This window comes from Sus scrofa, chromosome 7, assembly GCF_000003025.6.
Source record: "Sus scrofa isolate TJ Tabasco breed Duroc chromosome 7, Sscrofa11.1, whole genome shotgun sequence".
Lineage (NCBI taxonomy): Eukaryota > Metazoa > Chordata > Mammalia > Artiodactyla > Suidae > Sus > Sus scrofa.
In genome coordinates this window covers 47,451,423-47,474,778 of record NC_010449.5, presented here as the reverse complement: position 1 = coordinate 47,474,778, position 23,356 = coordinate 47,451,423, and the positions used below count along the sequence as shown (strand labels likewise).

The 23,356-nt window shown below is 41.6% G+C and overlaps 1 protein-coding gene across 6 annotated transcripts; it reads left to right on the top strand.

Annotated features, from left to right (window-relative positions):
- On the top strand, positions 1-22,957 carry HYKK (hydroxylysine kinase). 6 transcript variants are annotated; one of them, XM_005656236.3, is made up of 6 exons: positions 1-202; positions 4,953-5,090; positions 5,712-6,078; positions 7,245-7,384; positions 15,203-15,386; positions 21,487-22,957. In XM_005656236.3, the coding sequence occupies exons 3-6, from the start codon at positions 5,733-5,735 to the stop codon at positions 21,945-21,947; spliced, it is 1,131 nt and encodes a 376-aa protein (XP_005656293.2). In that variant the 5' UTR covers positions 1-202; positions 4,953-5,090; positions 5,712-5,732; the 3' UTR covers positions 21,948-22,957.

Below are 23,356 nucleotides of genomic sequence, written 5' to 3'. Positions count from 1 at the left end.
AGCTTAGTCTTTCCAGGAGTCTGTGCTGATTGGCGGCAGGGGGTATCCAGGAGCCAATCAGAAGTCAGGACTCGCGGGCTCGGAGGAGGGGCTGACCGAGGGGCGGCTGGTACGGCGCGACCTCCCAGCCAGAGCGCGAGACAGCAGCCAGGGTCGAGGCTACCGGAGAACGGATCCACCTGAGGACCTCGGGTCGTTGCGGGTGAGCCGGGTGGGGAAAGGAGACGCGAACCCCCCCTCCGGGGGGGGCAACCCGGAGAGCAGGGAGGCTCGCTACAAGTCTGGGGCCAGGAGTCGTGAGCCTTGGGGTCTTCCAGTCCCTGCTTCTCCTCAGACATTCTGCGTGCGTGATGCGCCAGTCAGTCACCTCTCTGGACCGCACCCGTAATCCAAAGACTGGCCTGAGATCCCAGAATTGAGGAGTGGCACCCAAGAAGCCATCTGGTCCAACCCTGCCGAGACCTGTGTGGAGACCCTGGCAGAGGGCAGGTGTGGCGCCTGGCACTTGCGGCCAGGTGTCTGGTGCGAACAATTTCTTAGGGCTCCACTGGACCTCACTAACATAATAACGCTCTGCACCTGACTTGCGCCCTCCCCCTCCCTTATTTTCCTGCCTCTTGGATCAGCAACCCCTCTGCAGCACACTAGCCCACCACTCTCGTCTCACCCAGCAGGAAGATACTCAGAGCACCCATTGTTAAGCTTAGGGAGAATTTACTGGATGTTGTAACATTTTGAGAGTGAGGGAGAAAGAATCAAGAATGACTCCTGTTTCTTGGCTGGTATACCTTACACAAAGTGCAGTTTAAGGTCCGGCCCCCTCGGAGTTGTAGGACAAAGGTTTTGAAATTCTGGCATAAGGCCTAGAATTGGAAAAAAATTGCTTTCAGGGTGCTTTCTCTGAAGCCAGGTCAAACACTGTTGGCAGGAAATATAGATCTGCTGCCTATAGTATTTGAGGTCCCTTGCTGGTCCCCTCCACCCGTACAAAAGACATTTGGTTAAGACAGACTTTGCTGATAACCACATTACTTTCTACGTATTTACTTTTTACAGGAACTGACTTGATCTATGCCATTCGTACCATAATTTGAAGTCCTTGTATACACAGAAAAAAGGCAAATTTAAGTTCAAAAAGAAAGATCTTTAGAAACATATAATATTAGCACTAAAAGAGATTTTTAGGGATGATCTACTCCAATTCCAACCCCCTTCTTTTTTTTTTTTTTTTTTTCTTTTTTGGCCACAAACAATTTCTCAGGGATAGAATCCAAGCCACAGCTGCAGCAACAGAGGATCCTTAACACATTGCGCCCCCAACTCCCTTTTAGAGGAGATATGAATAGTCCAAAGTTTCAGAGGCTAAGAAATAGAGCTAAAATATGTTTACTTTCTCCCAGCATAGAACTTTTATCCCTCCATTTAAAAAAAAAAAAATGGTGGTAAAATACACTTAGGCAGCACAACTTTTTATTACACCAGGCTGCCTTTTGGTGGCTAGAGCTGCCAACATTGCTTTAACTTGCTTTAGAAAATAGGGCTCTTCAAGCAGAGGCTTGACAAACCCCATTTAGGAATGTTATAGGCCTTAACTAATTGTCTCTAAGTTTCCTTCCAACTTTAAAGATTTATAATTAATATCAAACTCAGAATTATTCTGATGTCTTTAATGGTTTATAAGTGTTGAAAACTTACCCCAGGATTTCATCTTGGATTTAAAGCATTAGTTCAAATTACATTCTGAATATGGGCCATACACCTGTTTATAAATCTCTAGAAGGAATGTTAAAACCCCATCCCATGTAAAGTCTTAAGCCCAAATACAATGTGGCAGGATGTATTGGTTCCCAGAAGTTTCAGGTGCAAAGATTATCTTAAACTCCATTTAGGCTTTGTCACAATGCCTTTAGTGAACAAAATCTGGATGACTTAATTTGCACAATTGCTCTGATCAGAAAATAGACATGAGGAGTTCCCTTCCGGGCTCAGCAATTAATGAACCCGACTAGGATCCATGAGGATACAGGTTCAATCCCTGGCTTGCTCAGTGGGTTAAGGATCCAGTGTTGCCATGAGCTGTGATGTAGATCATAGACACGTCTTGGATCTGGCATTTCTGTGGCTGTGGCCTAGGCCAGCGGCTGCAGCTCCAATTTGACCCCTAGCCTGGGAACTTACATATGCTGCAGGTGTGGCCCTAAAAAGCAAAAGAAAAAAAAAAAAAAAAAAAAAAAAAAAAAAAAAAGAAACAAAAGGAAAAGCAAAGAAAAAGAAAATAGATACGAGAAGTGATGGTCAAGAATGCAATAACTGGGGGAGTTCCTGTTGTGGCTCAGTGGTTAACGAATCCGACTAGGAACCATGAGGTTGTGGGTTCAATCCCTGGCCTCACTCAGTGGGTTAAGGATCTGGTATTGCTACGAGCTGTGGTGTGGGTTGCAGACGAGGCTCGGATCCCTCGGTTGCTGTGGCTGTGGTGTAGGCCAGCAGCTGTAGCAATGATTGGACCCCTAGCCTGGAAAAGACAAAAAAAGAATGCAATAACTGGGAGTACCCTTCATGGCTCAGCAGTTAACGAATCTGACTAGGATCCATGAGGGTGTAGGTTTGATCCCTGGCTTGCTCAGTGGGTTGGGGATATGGCATTGCTATGAGCTGTGGTGTAGGTCGCAGATGCTGCTCAGATCCCCGCAGCTGTAGCTCGGATTCAGCCCCTAGCCGGGGGAACTTCCATATGCCTGAGGGTACAGCCCTAAAAGGCAGGGGAAAAAAAAAAAAAAAAGAATGCAATAACTGTAACAGGTGGTGGAAACCTACAAGCTGCAAAGGGGCTGTGCAAGCTTAGAGGCAGGAGAAATCATGTGTGGGTGGAAGATCAGGAATGACTCCATGGGGAAGGGACTGACCTTTGAGGTTTATGTTGTTATCTCTTGAGTCATCAGGCTATAGTCTTGGGGATGAGTCAGAGGGGGGGTCATGTGGGAGAGCCCTAGTATACCACCATCTGTTTTATCCTCTTCCCCTCACTGGAGTAAGTTGGACTTTGGCTATCATAGATCTAAAGTGATTAGACATTAACAGACATAGGTCTGATTTGGGGAGCTCTGAGAAAGTCCCAAGACCCTACCCCCACCCCTTGTCATAGCCAGTCTCTCACAAGGCCTTTTTTTCTTAAGGTAAAACTTAGACATTCAGTGAGATTTACAGATCTTATGCTTAAGTTTTGTTTGTTTGCTCAAATGACTAAGGCTTTATTATTTGTGGAAAACACTCTTTTTTTTTTTTTTTTTTTTTGGCCAGGACGTGCAGTGGCTTAATGTGGGATATTTGTTCCCAGATCAGGGATTGAGCCCAAGCCACAGAGGTGGTAGTGCTGAGTCCTAACCACTAGATCACAAGGGAACTCCTAGAAAAGACTTGAGATTTGTGTTTGTTCTTGATCAACACTTAAGGAGGCTATGAATTAGACTTTGGCTTGAGGGAATCTTTCTAGTGGTTTCTATTACATTTATAGTTGTACAACGATCATCACAACCCAATTTTACAGCATTTCCATCCCAAACCAGCCCATCTCTCCCCACCCCAACCTGTCTCCTTTGGAAACCATAAGTTTTTCAAAGTCCTTGAGTCATTATGTGTTCTGCAAAGAAGTTCATTGTATCCTTTTTTTAGACTCCGAATATAAGTGATAGCATATGAAGTTGATGTCTTACTGTCTGACTGACTTCAAATAGTATGATAATTTCTAGGCTCATCCATGTTGCTGCAAAATGGCATTATTTCATTCCTTTTTATGGTTAATATTCCATTGTGTAATATTCCATCTTCTTTATGCCTTAAGTTTTAAGCAAAGTTTTGACAAATACATACACTCATGTAACCAAAGTCTATTCATGATCCAGAACATTTTCCTCCCAGAAAGTTCCCTCAGGCCACCTTCCTGCCAGAAGCAACAATTGTTCTGATTTCTATAAACAAGAGCTAACTGTTTATGAGATTCTTTTATATAAGATTCTTCCACTACATCCCTTGAACAGCAGTAAAAATTGTATCCTAAAATGCAACACATCCTAAGATGTTATTCATTATTTATAATTTAGTATGAAGGGAGGCTTGGAATTTTGGGAAGAGTGGGAAGTGAGATTGCAAGGATCTTAAAATATTTGGTTCCTAAAGAAAGAACCTACATTGCCTCAGAAGCCCTACAACGCCTTTCATATATATTTGTATGCTCAGGAAATATGCCAAATATGTGTAGCAGAGGGTGGTATTATCCAGGGTAAGAAAACGGTCCCCTCCCCATCTTGTTTATCCAAATCATATTTACTAACTCAATCAAATCCATCTTCTCAAGAACATCTATCCTTAAGCTGTAGTAATTTCTCTCTCCCTTGAATTTATATCATAGTTCTTGTCGATAATAATTTGATGTCATCAACTCAGATGTACCTTTCTTTTTAATAGGTGACCTTAATTTTTTTTTCAATTCTGCTTAGTGAAAATTTTATGCTTTATATTTTAAGGTAAACTCAGTGATACTTAAGTGAAATGTCACTAATAATTCAGGCATTTCAGGTTTATATTTAATTCACTGTTTTCTTTGGCATTCTCTCTCTTTATCACTTACTGCCTTATAACTTGTATTGAACAGCTTTTAAGTTTTTTATCGTTTAGGATATCTGACTGTTGAGTTAACTTTTTAGAACCCTCTAAGCACATTTCCTATCTCCCATGGTGCCTTATGTGATACCTTGCACATCAGCCAACGCTTTGAAGTACAACTAGATGATGATCTGTACAATTTAACAGAACTGGTGAATAGAAAAGTCAGATCACTCTATTTAAATTTATATTTTAAACCAAAACTGATTGTAATATAGTCAAAAGGACGTAATTATGGATTAGGAATCTAGAATACGGAGTTCTTACTATAACTTGGTATATAACTTTAGGCAAGACACTTAACCTCTCCGGATGTAAATTCCCCCCGTGAATAAAGTTGATGTTGCTGGAAGAGGTGAAGGAATTGGACTAGATGATACCAGAGTGTTTCCTGGTCTGTGGCTGAAAACGCACCTTTAGCTTGGTAGGTGAGTTTAGAACTCATTTGTGGTACAAGGAGTTTTATTGTTGTTGTTGTTTTTTCATGCAGAAGTTCCCAGGTCAGGGATCGAACCTGCACCATAGCAGCCCAAGCTGCAGCAGTGACAACACTGGATCCTTAGCCCGTTGAGCCCCAGGGGATCTCCACAAGGATTTTTATTCACTAGATTTTAATCTACTTTTTAATCTCATTTATTCATTTGATTTTTTAAATTTTGTGAGTAAAAATTAATAATCAAAGAAATACAGAATCAGTATGGGGAAACATTATTGGTCTGTCTTAAGAAAGATCATTTAGGAGTTCCCATTGTGGCTTAGCTGTAATGAAACCACCTAGCATCTGTGAGGGGGCAAGTTTGATCTCTGGCCTCACTCAGTGGGTTAAGGATCCAGTGTTGCCGTGAGCTGTGGTATGGGTTGTAGACACAGTTCAGATCCTACATTGCTGTGGCTGTGGCTGCGGCTGTGGTATAGGCAAGCAACTGCAGCTCTAATTGGACCCCTAGCCTGGGAACTTCCAGATGCTGTGGGTGCAGCCCTAAAAAAAAAAAAAAAAAAGAAAAAAGGATCATTTAAATAAACATATTCATTATATGTCTCCTTTCTAGTTTGTTTTTCCCTTAGAAATAATGTCAAGTGGAGATGGTCACCAGTCACAGGCTCTCACCAAACCCCCTTTCACTGAGGTAGAAGCCTCTGCATTAGTGGAATCAGTATTTGGGTTAAAAGTTTCCAAGATCCTGCCACTTCCTAGCTATGATGACCAAAACTTTCATGTATGCATTTCAAGAGCCAAGGACACTACAGATGGCCCAAGTGATTATGTTCTCAAAATAAGCAACACCGAGTCCAGCAAAAATCCAGACCTGATTGAAGTGCAGAGTCACATCATCATGTTTCTGAGAGCGGCTGGATTTCCAACAGCCTCTGTGTGTCGCACTAAAGGAGACAACATAACCTCTCTCGTGTCTGTAGGTAAGAGACCACCGCTGGTCGTCGCCTGTCTGTGTACACTACTACATTTTGGCTACAAGTAGAAATATCAAGAGCAGGTATGTTGTTGCAAGTGTAGAAGTGGTTATTTTTTCAGCACTTGGGAGAATCACAGCATCACCAAAGTGGAGATTGGGGCTCTGATTCAGAAGTGGTTAGAGCCGGGATCTGGTGTAACTCTTCTGCCTAGAAAGGACCTGATGGATGTGTAACTAAGCTAAGGGGACATGTGGAAATTAGGGGAGCTTTTATTTTTAAGCAGAAAAATAATTAAATATTTTTATTCACCATTCCAGCTATACATTTTGGCTAATGTAGTAGAAAGACCACAGAATCAGGAATTTTATTTTATTTTATTCTGTCTTCTTGCCATTTCTTGGGCTGCTCCCATGGCATATGGAGGTTCCCAGGCAAGGGGTCAAATTGGAGCTGCAGCCACCAGCCTACGTCAGAGCCACAGCAATGCAGGATCCAAGCTGCGTCTGCAACCTACACCATAGTTTATGGCAACACCAGATCCTTAACCCACTGAGCAAGGCCAAGGATTGAACCCGCAACCTCATGGTTCGTAGTCAGATTTGTTAACCACTGAGCCACAACGGGAACTCCAGAATCAGGAATTTTAGATCCCAGCTCTGTAATTACTGTGTGATCTTTGGCACACAGCTTAAAATCTTCAGGCTGCGAGCACTCATCAGTGAAACTTGGTCCCTTTCACTTCTAAATGCCGAGACATACATAATAGTATTCTCTAAGAAGTAGTTTTTCCCTAAAGAAGCCTGAGAATCTCAGTCATTTCTTTATCACCCTTTTTCCAAGTGTAAATTTATAAAAAGTGTATTGTAGGCATTCACTTACCAAAATAGGTAATTGATGTTGAGAGCTAAGGCTGGCAGTTGGGGTTACAATTCTGTTCGTATATAATGCCGGGTTTCAGTGTTCGAAGTTCTCTCTGTTCTACCTGCTTGCTTGAGCCACTCAGCCCTGCCTCATAGAATCCTGCTGACTTGTCTTAGGTTAGCACATTTTTTTCTCTTCTTCTGTAATTTCTATAATTCTTTGAGATAATAATTGCAAAGGCAGAACAGCCTCTAATCATTTCTTTTTTTCGAGAATGGTTGACAGGGTGTATCCTTCCATCCATCTAGATAGCGGCTCTGAAGTCAAAACCTACTTGGTGAGGCTGCTGACTTACCTGCCGGGAAGACCCATAGCTGAGATACCCATCAGCCCTCAGCTATTATATGAAATTGGAAAGCTAGCCGCCAAATTGGATAAAACACTGGAGGTAAGATTTGGGGGTTTTATTTTATTCATAAGAATTTTTTATTTGTTGGTTTTGATTTACTTTATTTTTAAATTACACACAGGGCCAGACTCTCTTAGCATGTGTTAGTTAGGAAGGAAGCAGGACACTAGATGCTTGAATTTATGACAATAAGTTTTCTTATCTTTTTTTTTTTTTTTCTTTTTATGGTCACACCTGCAGCATATGAGAGTTCCCAGGCTAGGGGTCAAATCAGAGCTGCAGCTGCCAGCCTATGCCGCAGCCATAGCAATGGAAACTCCGGATCCAAGCGGCATCTATGACCTATGTTGCAGCTTGTAGCAATGCCAGATCCTTAACCCACTGATCAAAGCCAGGATTGGAATTCACATCCTCACGAAGACAATGTCTGGTCCTTAACCAACTGAGCCACAACGGGGATGCCAAAAAGGTTTCTTTCTGCCCAGGTCTGTACTTCACTAGTATAAGGGCAAGATTACCTACATCTTTAGAAATTCAAGATTTTTTTTAGGGCCGAACCTGCAGCATATGGAGGTTCCCAGGCTAGGGGTCGAATCGGAGCTGTAGGCTGGCCTACACCAGAGCCACAGCAACGCCAGATCCGAGCCATGTCTTCAACCTATACCACAGCTCATGGCAACACCAGATCCTTAACCCACTGAGCAAGGCCAGGGATCAAAGCTGCATCCTCATGGGTACTAGTCAGATTCATTTCTGCTGAGCCACAGCGGAAATTCCAGAAATTCATGATATTCTTTATGTAGCTCACTGAAAACAGTCTGTATTCACAAATTAAAACCTGAAGTTTTCATCCAGATAAGACATAATCAGCCAGAGCTCTATATGAAGCAATAGCTAAGTTATAAATGGATTGAAACGATTTGTGTGAAGGATGTTTTTGTCTTATAGAAATGATACTTTGTTTGACACACATTTTTCCACCTTCATTTAATCCAAACATGTAAGGAATTCCCTGGTTGTGTAAGCTAAGTTGTTGATATGAGACTTTTTCTTTTTTGAGAAAGGCCTTATCACTATGAACTTCCCTCTAAGAACTGTTTTTGTGGCATCCCATAGATTTTGAATGGTTGTGTTTTCATTGTCATTCGTCTTGAGTTATTTTTTAATTTCCCTTGTGATTTCCTCATTGACCTATTGGTTTTTTAGTAGCATGTTGTTTAGTTTCGATGTAGACAGTTTTTCTCATTTCTTTTCCTGTGGTTGATTTCTAGTTTCATACCATTGTGGTCAGAGAAGATACTTGAAATAATTTCTATACTCTGAAATTTCTTGAAGTGAGTTTTGAGTCCTAGTATATGGTGAATCCTTGAGAATGTTCCATGAGCACTTGAAAAGAATGAGTATTCTGCCTTTGAGGGTGTAATGTCCTGAAAATATCAATTAAGTCTAACTGTTCTATTGTGTCATTTGGGGTCTCTGTTACCTTGTTGATTTTCTGTCTAGAGAATCTGTCCCTTGATGAGAGTGGGGTGTTAAAATCTCCTACTATTTTTGTATTCCCATCCGTTTCTCCTTCGATGTCTGTTAGTACACGTTGCCCTGTTTTTCAAGTGTAATAACCTCTTCCTCCTTGATTTAGACTGATAGTCAAATAGGCTCAATCACAGTCTAAAAAAAGAGTCTAGATTTTCTTACTTTCCTCCCCCACATTTTATGATTTTAGTGTCCTTTTTGTACATCTTCATGTTTATCCTTTTCTGTTCCTTGTGTTTATTGTCACTTTTACAGTAGGTTTTTGTTTTTTGTCTTAACTTTTAGGTCTGTGTACTGGCTTATTTAAGTGGTTGCTTTCCAGTTGTAATTTCCTCCATCCTATATCTTCTTACTTCTTTCCTATTTAGAGGAGACCTTTTAGTATTTCTTTAGAATGGGTTTAGTATTGCTGTATTCTTTTTATTTTTGTGTTTTGGAGAAATTCTTTATTTCTCCTTCTATTTTAAATGATATTACTGCTTGGTAGAGTATTCTAGGCTGCAAATTTTCCCCTTTTAGAACTTTACATATATCTTGCCACTCTCTTCTGGCCTTGTAGTGTTTCTGTAGGGAAATCAGCTGTTAGCCTTTTGGGGGTTCCCTTATAACTAACTCTCTATTTTTCTCTTTCTGCCTTTAGAATCCTCTCCTTATCTTTAGATTTGGCATTTTTATTATGATATGTCTTGGTGTGGGTCTGTTTGGGTTCATCTTGTTTGGGGCCTTTTCTGCTTCCTGTATCTTGATATCTGTTTCCTTTAGATTTGGAAAGTTTTCAGTCATAATTTCTTCAAATATATTTTCAATCTCCTTTTCTTTTTCTTCACCTTCTGGAATCCCTATTATGGGTAGATTGGCCTGCTTTATATCATCCCATAGATCTCTTATATTGCTTTCATGTCCTGATTGGGTGATTTCCATTATTCTGTATTCAAAGTCACTTATTCTTTCCTCTGCATTTTTCATTCTGCTCTTCAATGCCTTAACTCAGCTCACAACTCTGCAAATGAATTTTCTAATTTTTCTTGGCTCCTTATTGTATTTCCTTCTTCCTTTCTGAAGTAATCTACATTATTGTTCATATCTACTCTTAATTCCTTCAGTATTTTCACTCTCTCCTTTTTCAACTTTGTGTCTATTAGACTGTGGTGGTCTGTTTCATTGTTTGCTCCTTCAGGGGAATTCTCCTGTTCTTTTAACTGCAAATGATTCCTGAGCATCTTCATTTTGCTTATATTTTTCTTATTCTGTGAGTTTAGGGAAAACAACTACTATAGTCTTGGAGGGCTATTTTTTTTTTTTTCCCACTGTACAGCAAGGGGGTCAGGTTATCCTTACATGTATACATTACAATTATATTTTTCCCCCACCCTTTCTTCTGTTGCAACATGAGTATCTAGACAAAGTTCTCAATGCTATTCAGCAGGATCTTGGAGGGCTATTTATATGCGAGAGCACCCCTGGGCAGTTTGTAAGGGCTTACTAGTTTTCGTGGCATGGGGGTGGCTTTTGATTTGGATGCTGGCTGTCTCTTTGCTCAGTATGTGTAGGCTGTTATCCTCTTGATAGGCGGTGTGCTGGTGTAAGGCCTGTGCTTGCTTTCAGGAAGATGGAGGCAGTGAGCAGGGCCAGTAGCCAGTGCCTGGTTGCTGGGCCCTTGACAGTGGCAAGGACCTGCAGGGAGGTGGTGCAGGCTGTTCCTGGTTGCAGGGATCTGGGAAGTGGCAGTGACCCTCAGGGAGCTGTAGGTGGTGCCCAGAGCCTTTGCAGTGGCAACAGCAGGGTGTGTGTGTTCCCAGGGGAGTGAGGGCAATGGGTGGTGCTCAGTTGCAGTGCCATCCTCTGTGCCAATCCCTGAGGTGACTGGGGCCATAGGGGGTGCCTGTTCACAAACCCCTAGTGGTGGCAGGCCACACCCACCTCTGGAATCTGAGATGCCTGTGGTGGTTTGCGACCACTACCTGTAGCCCATGCAAGAGGCACCCTACCACCCGAGAGCCCACACATATGCCGAGAAAGATATTCCTATGCTGGTCCACCCTTTCTCCTTTTGCTCTCCCAACAATGGTGCCCAGGCCTCCTCCTGTGCTCCCTCAGCTGAGATGCTCCGCTCCCCAGCCCGTAGTGCACCATGCCCTAGCCTCTCAGGCTGTCTCCACACAACCACTCCCAGTCCTCTCCCCAGAACTGACCTCCAAAGCCTGAGTCTCAGCACCTGGCCCCCACCTGAGTGTCTCAGCCCGTGATGTCTGAGGGCAGTGGTACTGATGGTCTGTGCAGCTCTCTCTCTCCTTTGCCTTCCTTAGTCTGGCTGCTGTGCTTTTCTCTGAGGCTTTGAGGTTCCCCTTTCCAGGACTGTGGCCTCCCAGGTGAGGGTTCCTTTCCTCTTTCACAGCTTCCCCTCTGGAGTGCTGGTCCATCCTGATTCCTTCCCCTGCCCTTCTCTCTCTCATCTCTCTTTCTCTTTTTTTTTTCCTTTTGTTCTACCCAATTGTGTGGAGGGTTTCTTGCCTTTTCTTGAGGTTTCATGTCTCCTGCCAGGGTTCAGTAGATGTTCTGCGCCAATCGTTCTACCTGTAGATTTTTTTTTTTTTTTGATGTTTTTGTGGGAGAAGGTGAGCGCCATATCTTACTTCTCCGCTATCTGGATCCCGCCTCTCATAACAGAGTTCTTTGTAGACTTTTCCTTCTACACTCTCTGTGCCCTTCATTAACATGCCTGTTGCCATTGAGGTTTAACTTCTACGGCTAGATTCTGAAATGGCAAATATAGTTCTCAGTGGGAAATGGCACACCATCATTGCTGACAGTGAGTTCTGTTGTGTAGTTAACCACCTATTGCTCTGCTGTGCAACTTATTTTAGATTGTCTCGCAGGGGACAGGGGACTTCTAGAGGAAACCATAAAAGCATTCATCACTAGGCAGCATGATGCAAATTTTATCATGCTTTATTCCATTGCTCATCCCCTCACCTAACCTCACCCCACACCTTTGCCTGTGTAAGTTCTTAGTTTCTATCTAAGCACTAGGAACTCCAGAGTCTGCACACAGTACCACTCAGGGGCAGAATTTTAATTTTGTAGGAGTGGCAGAGGCCATGACTGCTCTACTGGAGATGTGGCTGGGCCATTGAAGCTTCCAGCAGCTGGACAGGCCTGGGGACCCAGAGTACAAGGAGTCCTGAGGGTGGTCATTGCCAGAATTGAGGCCTTCGCAAATGAAGTGATCGACTGATCTGTACTGGAATTTGGGTATTTCTTGGTTCACAGATGGGCTGGAGGTCAGCCTCAGGAGATATCATTTAAATGCAAGAAAGAAGAAAATACAGGGTACATTTATGAGTCTGATTGTAGTCAGTTTTGTAGTAGAGGAAGGAAACACGTTGCTTGAGAAATGGGAATTGGGGTGAGAGGTTGGGAAGGAAGTTGACAAGAGGTGGGGCTTAGATAGACTAATAAAGAGTAGTGAAATTCAGATTGGTTTGCCAAGGAGCCAAAAAATGGAAAGGCCAGACAAGTCAGGCACATGAGCTGCCGTGTTGACAGTCTTCAGGCATTTATTGAGAACCTGTTATGTATGAAATCTTTATTTACTTCATGTCTTAGTTTATCAACAGGTGACCATAAGGTTGGTATTGATACTCTGATCTTAAGGAAACTAAGATCTGAGATGTTAGTGATAGAACTAGTTGAAACCCAGATCTCTTTGATTCCAAATCCAGGTCCCAAGTATTCTTCCCACTACATACCAGAGCGGGATGCACAGGACAGCAGTGCTACTGTTCTAGAAGCTGACTCATAGCCTTCTCTGAGTGGACTGTTCTCCACTGGAAACCCAACAAGAGTGTTATATTTTGCTTTCTTTAAAAATGAAAGTGGGAGCTCCTGTTGTGGCTCAGTGGGTTAAGAACCCTACATAATGTTCGTGAGGATGTGGGTTCGATCCTTGGCCTCATTCAGTGGGTTAAGGATCCAGTGTTGCCACAGCTGCAGCGTCGATCACAGATGTGGCTTGGGTCAGGTGTTGCTATGGCTGTGGCGTAGGCCAGCCACTGTGGCTCCAATATGACCCTGACCTGGGAACTTCCATGTGCCACGGGTCCTCAGGTGTGGCCCTAAAAAGACAGGAAAAAAAAAAAAAAAGAAAGTAAGGGCTTCTCTGCCGGCTCAGCAGGTTAAGGATCCAGCATTGTCACTGCTGTGACTCAAGTCACTGCTGTGGCTCAGGTTCTATCCCTGGTCCAGGAACTTCCACATGCCTTGGGCACAGCCAAAAAATAATAAGTAATATATGCACATGGCAAAAATTCATTAGTACCCAAAGGTGTAATTTTCTTTCCACCGTCTTCTCCATTCTTAGTTCCTTTCTAATCCAACTCCCCAGAAGTCACAACCCCTAACAGTGTTTTCCGTGTTTTTTATGCAGAGTATTTTTGTGATCCACGGTGACATTTAACACATCAGATGGTCAGGAGATTCAAAACCATGTCATGTGGGAAGTAATTGAAGGAACTAGAGAGGCTTACTCTGCAGAGACTGAGGGGCAGAAATGCTTTCTTCAGACATCTGGAGCACAGTCATGTGGGAGAAGACTAATTCCGTTCCCACTGGCCCCAGAACCTGTGGAATGGACACTGTGGGAGAGGCAGATTTTAGCCCAGCAAAAGGAAGAACACAGAGCCATGTCAATAAGGGTAAAAGTACCTCCTACAGGAAGTATTCAAATACAAGCTAAGTGACCACTTAGCAAGGACATGATCATGGTAACAGGAACATCAGGGAAGTTTTCAAACTCCAGGTCAGGTGAGTGGGTGTGAAAATCAATTTAGAGGAACGTTTTTAAAGAAAAATAAGCAAAATGCAAAATACCAGAATATATCACATGTAAGATTATAAGTCCTTTTTTTTTTTTTTTTTTTTTTTGTTCTTTAGAGCTGCACTCGCAGCATATGGAAGTCCCAGGCTAGGGATCAAATCAGAGCTACAGCTGCCAGCCTACACCACACCCATAGCAACGCAGAATCCAAGTGTGGTCTGTGACCTACACCACAGCTCACGGGAATGCCAGATCCTTAACCCACTGAGCAAGGCCAGGGATCAAACCTGCATCCTCAGGGATACTAGTTGAGTTTGTTACCACTGAGTCACAACAGGAACTCCTAGATTATAAATGTTATCATGGAAACTTTTTCCCCCTGGGTGTGTGCTGTCTGTATACCCGGTTGTAATGTAAAATGTATTTCTTACTGCAAGTCATGGGCAAAAAAAATATGAAAGCTACTCCCCTGGGTGACGACCTAGGCACTTTCTAGTGCTCTGTGAAAGAGATCTGGTCCTCTCTCAGGCCCATAGTGGCAACTTGTCATCCTTTTCTGAACTTTTCTCCAGTTGTGCAGAGATAGTCAAAGTCGCTTAGAACCTTAGAGTGGTCAACGTAAAGGTCTTTCCAGGAGCCCACTGGTGCCCTAACGATACAGCCAAAAAAAAAGTCTTTCCTATTTTAGAATTTTCTATGCTGAAGACGTTTATTTACTCAGCAAATATTGCTTGAGCAGTGCCTTTTGCGTACCAGGCACTGTTCTAGGTGCGAGGATACAGTAGTGAACAAAGCACACCAATTATAAGCCCCTGCCCCTCACAGAGCTTACATTCTAATGAGGCTAGACAATGAGGTAAATAAGCGAATCATGGTGAACATTAGACAATTCACGCTGAGTGCTTAAGGAGAAAAAATAAGCAGGGAAGAGGGATATAAAATACTGGAGGGAGCACTGAAAATTTAGATGGCGTGGTCCTGCAGAAGGTAACTTTTGAGTAAAAACCTGGTGGAAATGAAGGCACTAGCCATACGGATTCCTGGGGACATGAAGAGGTGGGAACAGCAAATGCAAAAAGGGGTGAGAACTTCCCTGGCCTGTTCCTTGAATAGCAGGGAGGCCAGTGTCATTGTCATTGGAGGAGAATGAGAAAAAGGAATCAAAGATGAAATCAGAGAGGGAACAGGGGGCCCAGCAGAGTCTTAAGAGCTGCGTCCAGTTCCTTTGGTGCCCTGTGGATAGTCACACCTGTCTTCACCCATCTGTGAAGATCGGGTGAGATGAGAGAGTACTCTCATCTGTATGATATCCTGTAGAAATATGAAGTTGTTACCACTTTTCAGATTAATGTAAATGGAGCACGTCCGTGACCATGAGAGAAGGCAGCTCTCCCTAAGGTATCCTGGCCTACCCTTTGGAGGGTGCCGTCTTCCAGCCCACAGCAGACCTCTCAGTAGTACCTGTTCCAACCGTCAAAAAGACTCTGAGTTTTTTGCTTTTGCTTTAGAAGTTCCATCACCCAAAGTTAAGTTGTCTTCATCGGGAGAACTTCCTTTGGAACCTGAAAAGTGTTCCTCTTCTGGAGAAACACCTGCCTGCCTTGGGCCAGAATCGGAATCGCGAGATTGTCAGACAGGTCATTCAGCTGTTCAAGGATGAAGTCATGACCAAATTAAGTCATTTTCGAGAATGTGAGTATCCTCCCCCAGTCAAATTAGTATTTTTCTTGATTTTTAAATTGTCAAATTTCAAATATCAGAAAAGTATGGAGTACAACTTGATTAAATCTTAAAACCTTGTCATATTCATTCCTATTACTTTTTAAAGAATAATACTTTCCCTTTCCTTAAAAATCCTACATTTGGAACCCCTTCTAAATGTGACATGATTCTACCTCTCCCCTCCCTACTAATATTACTACACGTGTATGTATCCATAAATCACTCATAGTAATATTTTGCATATTTTCGAACTTGAGATAAATGACATCACACTGTATTTTATCATTCTGCAACCTACTTTTTTAATTCAATATTATGTTTTTCAGATTGACCCATGTAATATATGTTCATTAGTTTTAACTGTTGAATAATACTCCATTGTGTGTGTGTAAGGTAATTACCTAATTTATTTGAATGTACTGTAATTTTTTTGGTCTATTCTCTTGTTAATGCAGTGTTAGGTTGATTCTTTTTTTTTTAGGATGTAACAAACCTTTTGACCGAGCATGAAGTACTGGTCAAAGGGCACAGAACTGAGGGGGCATTTCTAGCAAAGCTTTGAATGGGCAATGTGTGTCCTTTTCACCCTCTGCTTTCTGTAGGAGTCAGTTCAGACTGCCAGTAAAAAAACACCAAAGACTGGTGGTTTAAACAACAGAAGTGTTTTTTCTCATAGTCCTGGAGACTGGATGTCTGAGATCAGGGTGCCAGCATGGTCGGGTCCTGCTAAGGACTCTTTTCTCTCTGTGTCCTCACGTGGTAGAGAGAGAGCCAGCCAGCTCTGTGCTGTCTCTTCTTCTGAGCACATAATTCCATCATGAGGGCCCCACCCTCTAAACCCAGTTATCTCCCAAAGGCCCCATCTCCAAATACCATGGCATTGAGGCTTATGGCTTCAACATATGATTTGCTGAAAGTGGGGGAGGCGAGGAGGGGACAGTGGCACTTTCAGTCTTACTTTATATAAACACTAAGTATAATGTGGTTTAAAAAAAGAGTTGATTTCTTCCCCCTCAAACCCGTTTCCCCCTCCCTGTCATCTTCATCTCATTAAAATGGTATCCACTATTTACTTAGCTGATCTGACCAAAAACCTAGTCATCAGCTTGACTTTGTTCTTTCTTTTGCTCCTCACATCCAACCAAACTCTATCCATTCTAACTTCAAAAGATACCCTACTCCTGGAGTTACCTGGTGGCACAGCCACTTAAGGATTCTGGTGTTGTGGAGCTCCTGCTGTAGCACAGGGGGATCAGGGCCTCTTGGGAGCACTGGGATGCGGGTTGGGGTTGGATCCCTGGCCTGGCACAGTGGGTTAAGGATCTGTCATTGCCACAGCTGAGGTTTAGTGATAGCTGCAGCTTGAATATGCAGTTCCCTGTCCTGGGAAATCCATATGCCATGGGGTGGCCAAAAAGGAAGAAGAAAAAAAGAAAAAAAAAAAAAGATCCTGTGCTATTACTGCTGCTATTGTGACGAGCAGTCAATCTCTGGCCTGGGAACCTCTGCATGTTGTGGGTGTGGCCAAAAAGAAAAAGGAAAAAAAAAAGAAAAGATACCCTACTTCTATTTTTTTAAGTTTTCAATTACAGTTGATTTATAATATTCTGTCAATTTCTGCTATACAGCAAAATGACCCAGGCATACATATACATTCTTTTCCTCATATTGTCCTTCATCATGTTCCATCACAAGTGACTAGATATAGTTCCCTGTGCTACACAGCAGGATCTCATTGCTCATCCACTCCAAATGCAATAGTTTGCATCTACTAACCCCAAACTCCCAGTCCATCCTACTCCCTCCCCCTCCCCTTTGGCAACCCCAAGTCTGTCCATGAGTTTGTTTCTTTTCTTTTTCTTTTTTTTAGGTAAAGGAGAAAAAGATAGCTTTACTGCTTTGCCAGGGAAAGGGGCCACAGCAGGCTAATGTCTTAAAGATTGTGCCCTGTTTCTTTTCTGTAGATAGGTTCATTTGTGCCATATATTAGATTCCACATATAAGTGATATCGTATGGTATTTGTCTTTCTCTTTCAAACTTACTTTGCTTAGTATGAGAATCTCTAGTTTCATCCATGTTGCTGCAAATGCCCCATTATTTTGTTCTTTTTATGGCTGAATAGTATTCCATTGTGTATATGTAGCACATCTTCTTAATCCATTCATCTATCAGTGGACATTTAGGTTGTCTCCATGTCTTGGCCATTGTGGCTAGTGCTGCAATGAACATAAGGGTACATGTATCTTTTTCAATGAAAGGAGCGGGACAATATGGTAGTTCTATATTTAGTTTTCTGAGTTACCTCCATACTGTTTTCCATAGTGGTTGTACCAATTTACATTCCCACTAGCAGTGAAGGAGGGAACCCTTTTCTCCATGCCCTCTCCAGCATTTGTTATTTGTAAACTTACTAAAGATGGTCATTCCAACTGGTGTGAAGTGGTACCTCATTGTAGTTTTGATTTGCATTTCTCTAATAATTAGTGATGTTGAGCATTGTTTCATGTGCCTATTGGCCATCTGTATGTCTTCTTGGGAGAAAGGGCTTAATATCCAAAATATACAAACAACCCGTAAACTCAACACCCAAAAAACAAAAAACCCTATTGAAAAATGGGCAGAAGACCCCTAGCCTGGGAACCTCCATATGCTACAGGTGCTTTTTTTTAAAACAAAACAAAACAAAACAAAACACTTTTATTACTGTAGAGTATTCAATTCATAAATATACCACACTTTAGCTATCTTACTCTTAAAAGTTATTTGTGTTGTTTACGGTTTTGATATGTTAAGAACAGTGCTCTGTGAATATTACTGGTGTACATGTTCCTGAGTTCTTTGGATATACGACTTCATGAGCTAAGGGGTAGGATTACTAGGTCCTAGTACATGTCCATATTCAACTTTACTAGATAATGCATTTTCCAAAGTGTTTGTATGACTTTGTACCACTACTAAATGAGTGTAAGTTTTCATTCCTCTACAACCTAGGTACTATCAGATTTCAATTTTTGCTGATCTGATATGCGTATAATGGTTGCTTTGTGGTTTTATTTTTTGTCTTTTTGCCTTTTCTAGGGCTGCTTCCTGCGGCATATGGAAGTTCTAAGGCTAGGGGTCTAATAGGAGCTGTAGCCACCAGCCTATGCCAGAGCCTCAGCAACGCGGGATCCGAGCCGCTTCTTTTGCCTATTTTTCTGTTGGGAATTTTTTTCTCATTGATTTTACAAGTTCAAAATATTTTTTGGTGGAGTTCCCATCGTGGTGCACTGGCTAACGAATCTGACTAGGAACCATGAGGTCGTGGGTTCGATCCCTGGCCTTACTCAGTGGGTTAAAGATCTTGCGTTGCCGTGCGCTGTGGTGTAGGTTGCAGATGTGGCTCTGATCCTGCGTTGCTGTGGCTCTGGTGTAGGCCAGTGGCTACAGCTCCGACTGGACTCCTAGCCTGGGAACCTCCATATGCCATGGGAGCGGCCTTAGAAAAGGCAAAAAGACAAAAAAAAAAAATAAATATTTTTTGGATACAAGCCCTCTGTTTGTTATTTGTGCTATAAATATTTTGTCCCATTCTGTGACTTGTCTTTTTTCACTCTCTTTATGATGTGTTTTGATGAGTGATCCTTAATTTTTTGGTTTCAAATATATCACTCTTTTACTTCCTGGTTAGTGTTTTCCGCTTTAGTAGAAAAATTTTCCTACCTGTGGTCAGGAGATATTATCCTATATTATCTTTGTAAAGTTTTAGTTTTTGCCTTTCATAATCAATCTATAATCCATCTGGAATTATTTTTATTTATGGTGTGAATTTTTCTTAAATTTATATATGGCGTAAATTTTCCCATTAACATTTATTGAAAAGCCAAGTTTTCCCCTTTGTTTTGCAGTACCACTGCTGTAGTAAACAACTATGTTTTTGGATTCTATTTTACTCTTTTGTCTATTTGTCTATCTCTGCATCCATTCCACGCTGTGTATCAGATAGGCTAGGTCACGCTGCAGTAACACATAACTCCCCAATTCTTTTTTTTTTTTTTTTTTTTTTTTTTTTGCTACACCTATGGCATGTGAAAGGTTCCAGGCCAAGATCAAACCCATGCCACAGCAGTGACAATGCCAACAATGCCAGATCCTTAACCCACTGAGCCACCAGGGAACTCCAATCCCCCAATTCTTGTGGATTAAAATAACAAAGGTTTAGTTCCAGCTCAAGCTGCAGATCTATCATGGATTGACTAGGGCTCTGTATATTCTCATTTGGGGATTTAGACTGATGGAACTTTAACCAACTGAAATACTGGGGAAAGAGAATGTAGTCATTGTACCCTGGATCTTAAGGCTTCTTCCCTGAAGTAATTCCACTTCTCTTCATATGTCTGTGGCCAAAAAAAGCCACATGTCCACATACAACTTACCCACCATGTTTCTGGAAGATAACTGGAATATTTGTAAGTATCCCTAAAGATTACCACATAGTCTTAATTTCTTTAAACTTCTAAGTCTTCATATCTGGCAGAACAAGTCCTCCCATCTTCTTGAGTCGTTTGTTTAGATCTACTTATATATTCACTTTGTACAATAGATAGCCAATTACTTTATGAACCTCTAAGGAAGAAAAAACATTGCCAATCAAACTATTAAATGGCAGCAACTGTATGTTGAATTCCAGTATTTTTCAGTAGTGTTCATTGCTTCTACACGCCATCCCGTCATCATCCTTTATTACCTAAGCATGATTTTCACAATCCTAACTCATATAGAAGAAATCAGCCTTATATTTAGAAGCTAATATTATAGACTTTATATCATGTACTTATGATAAAGTACATGACTTGCTGCTTCAGTATGGACATCCCCTTCCCCTCCTAATCCTCACTCAGAAGTTTAAGCCAGTGCTTCTCAAACTATCCACGGTAAAAGACAAGTTTGAGTTTTCCCCTCAACCTACTGCAGTATGATAAGATGGTCCTACCGTTCAAGATTAGCTCATGGCTCACACCACACATGACCTACCATGGAAGTTTGACAACACCCAAACTAGTCTCTACTCTATTAATGAGATAAGGCCCATCAAAGAGTATGACCCATCAAAGGTCATACTCTTTGATGAAACATTACTATGACATTAGCTAAACAATCTCAATTTCCATTTTTTCTCATGCAGAACAGACACAGTTTGTAGGTCAGCACAAGCCACAGGTGCCACCTCCACCCCCACCCCCACCCCCTACTTTGAGTGGTACTGACCTAAAATAATACTGTCTATTCTAGTACTCAAAAGATTGGGGACATTATTTTGTCACCAGAAATTTATTTTAGAAGTTCCCATCATGGCTCAGCGGGTTAAGAACCTGACTAGTATCCATGAGGATGCGGGTTTGAACCTGGGTTCAATCCCTGGCCTCACTCAGTGGGTTAAGGATCCAGTGTTGCCACAAGCTGCAACATAGGTCATAGATGCAGCTTGGATCTGACATTGTTGTGGCTGTGGCGTAGGCCAGCAGCTGCAGCTATAATTTGACCCCTAGCCTGGGAACTTCCATATGCTGCAGGTGTGGCCCTAAGAAAAAAAAAGAAAAAAAAGAAATTTAGTTTAGAAACCCTAGGTTAAAATAAAAGCACATTTAGCTCATTCTAGGGCTCTCTGTTTCTAATAATAGTGTGTATGCGTGTGTGTATATATACACACTCACATACATATGTAAACACTTTTAAACACTTCTGCTTTGAGGTAGTTCTTTTCCGTTTACTCTTTTCATAGCCAAAATGAGGTGTTTGCAGGAACTAGAGTCTCCATGTTCTGACCATGTAGTGATGAAAAGCAAAAGCAAAAAAAAAAAAAAAAAAAAAAAAACCCAAAAAACAAAAAAACAAAAACCATCAAAATTGCCTGCTTTTATCCTTTTTGAAGGAAATTATTTTATTTCAAGAAAAAGAAGGTTTAACTTTTATCTCTGAGTGCTCATCAAATTATTTGAATGTCCATATCTGAGAAAGAGAAATGGAGAGAAAATGAACTGGACTACTAAAAACAACTGTTTTTACTTGGCTTGATTTTTCTCCTTTCAGGTATCAATCATGGAGATCTCAATGACCATAATATTTTAATTGAGTCCAGCAAGCCAGCCTTTGGAGATGCTGTGTATCAAGTGTCTGGGATTTTAGATTTTGATGACATGAGCTATGGCTACTATGTATTTGAAGTGGCAATCACCATCATGTACATGATGATTGAAAGCAAGACTCCTATACAAGTAGGAGGTCATGTCCTTGCAGGGTTTGAAAGTATAATCCCACTGACACCTGTGGAGAGGGGTGCTTTGTTTCTACTTGTATGTGGTCGTTTTTGTCAGTCCCTTGTCATAGCTGCATATTCTTGTCAGCTATACCCAGAGAATGAAGAATATCTCATGATTACTGCAAAAACCGGGTGGAAGCACTTACAGCAAATGTTTGACATGGGCCAGAAAGCTGTAGAGGAAATCTGGTTTGAAACTGCCAAATCCTATGCCTCTGGGATTTCCATCTGACTACATAAAAGTTCACATTAACTTGGGTAATTAAAAACCAGGAGGACTAACTCTAATTCCCTAAAGATTTTCCCTGCACAGTTAAAAATGAACTGATTGTACAGATCAATGCACATTAAACCACTAAGGTCTTCCAGCAAGTTTATGACCATTTTTGAAACCTAAGAAAGTACTCCTTGAGCAAGGATTTCTTTCTATGGGTCTCGCTTGCCTTGTGTTTTAAACAGGCAGTGTTATTCTGAATCAGATAATCTCTCAAGGTATACTCTAGCTCCAAAATCAATCATTTTTTTTTAAACTTTGAAAGTTTCAGAGTCATTATACACACACACACACACACACACACATATAAAATAACTGGATTAACATATAGACCTAGTTAACCTAACGTCAACTCTGTGAAGCCTTCTCCCATCTCTTCATTCTCCAGAATCACTTTGTACCCTGTCTACCTTATGGCACATCACTTGGTATCATGGATTGTGACTGTACAGTCATCTAGCCTAAGATATGTGATGGTAGAAACTTTGTAAAACTTTTGTCTTTCATCTCTTGCATCTGATATAGTGACTGTCCTATGGTCTTTAAAAATATTTGCAAAATTAATGTATGCTAGAAGAAAGGCTGGAGAAAATAAGGCACACACTAAGATGCCTTAGGAGGAAACACAGATGGTATTCATAAGAAAAAGCTTTAACTTGTTTGAGAGGGCAGTTGAAACTGGGACCCCAGAGATAGATGCCAGAATATACTGGAACCGCAAGGAAGCAAATAAGACCCCCAGGCAAGCCACTAACTCCTGAGTTACCTCAGTAGTTTTCAAGTCAATACCAAGAAAGTCCCTAAGCAGATATTTTAAAATTTTCTCCTATTATGTTTCTTTTCATATGAATACGTAATACTGATGAACATAGCCCATGTATACTTGACTTTAATCATACTACTGTATTTCCTTTGCTGGTTTCTCTTCATGCCCCCTTAGTATGATTTAGTAAATAGCTGTTTACTCATTCTTGACATTTTATTTTCATTATTTAATTATTTATTTATCTTTTTAGGGCCACACCTGCAGCATATGGAGGTTCCCAGTCTAGAGGTTAAATCGGAGCTGTAGCCTCCAGCCTACACCACAGCCACAGCCACGCCCGCCAGATCTGAGCCGCATCTGCAACCTACACCACAGCTCACTGCAACATCGGATCCTTAACCCACTGAGTGAGGCCAGAGATCGAACCTGCAACCTCATGGATACTAGTCAGATTTGTTTCTGCTGAGGCATGACGGGAATTCCCATTCTTGTCATTTTCATTATCCATTCTCTGTGGATGACGCAAGTCTAGAACCCTGCTCATTCAAATACCTTCTCAGTAGTTCTCTCTCTCAACATACATGAGTGCATATTGACTGTA

Excerpts from the sequence above, each read along its gene's own strand:
- HYKK (XM_005656236.3), top strand. The coding sequence starts at position 5,733 with ATGTCAAGTGGAGATGGTCACCAGTCACAGGCTCTCACCAAACCCCCT. Across the intron at positions 7,385-15,202 it reads AATTGGATAAAACACTGGAG|AAGTTCCATCACCCAAAGTT; the intron begins GTAAGATTTGGG and ends CTTTTGCTTTAG. Across the intron at positions 15,387-21,486 it reads ATTAAGTCATTTTCGAGAAT|GTATCAATCATGGAGATCTC; the intron begins GTGAGTATCCTC and ends TTCTCCTTTCAG.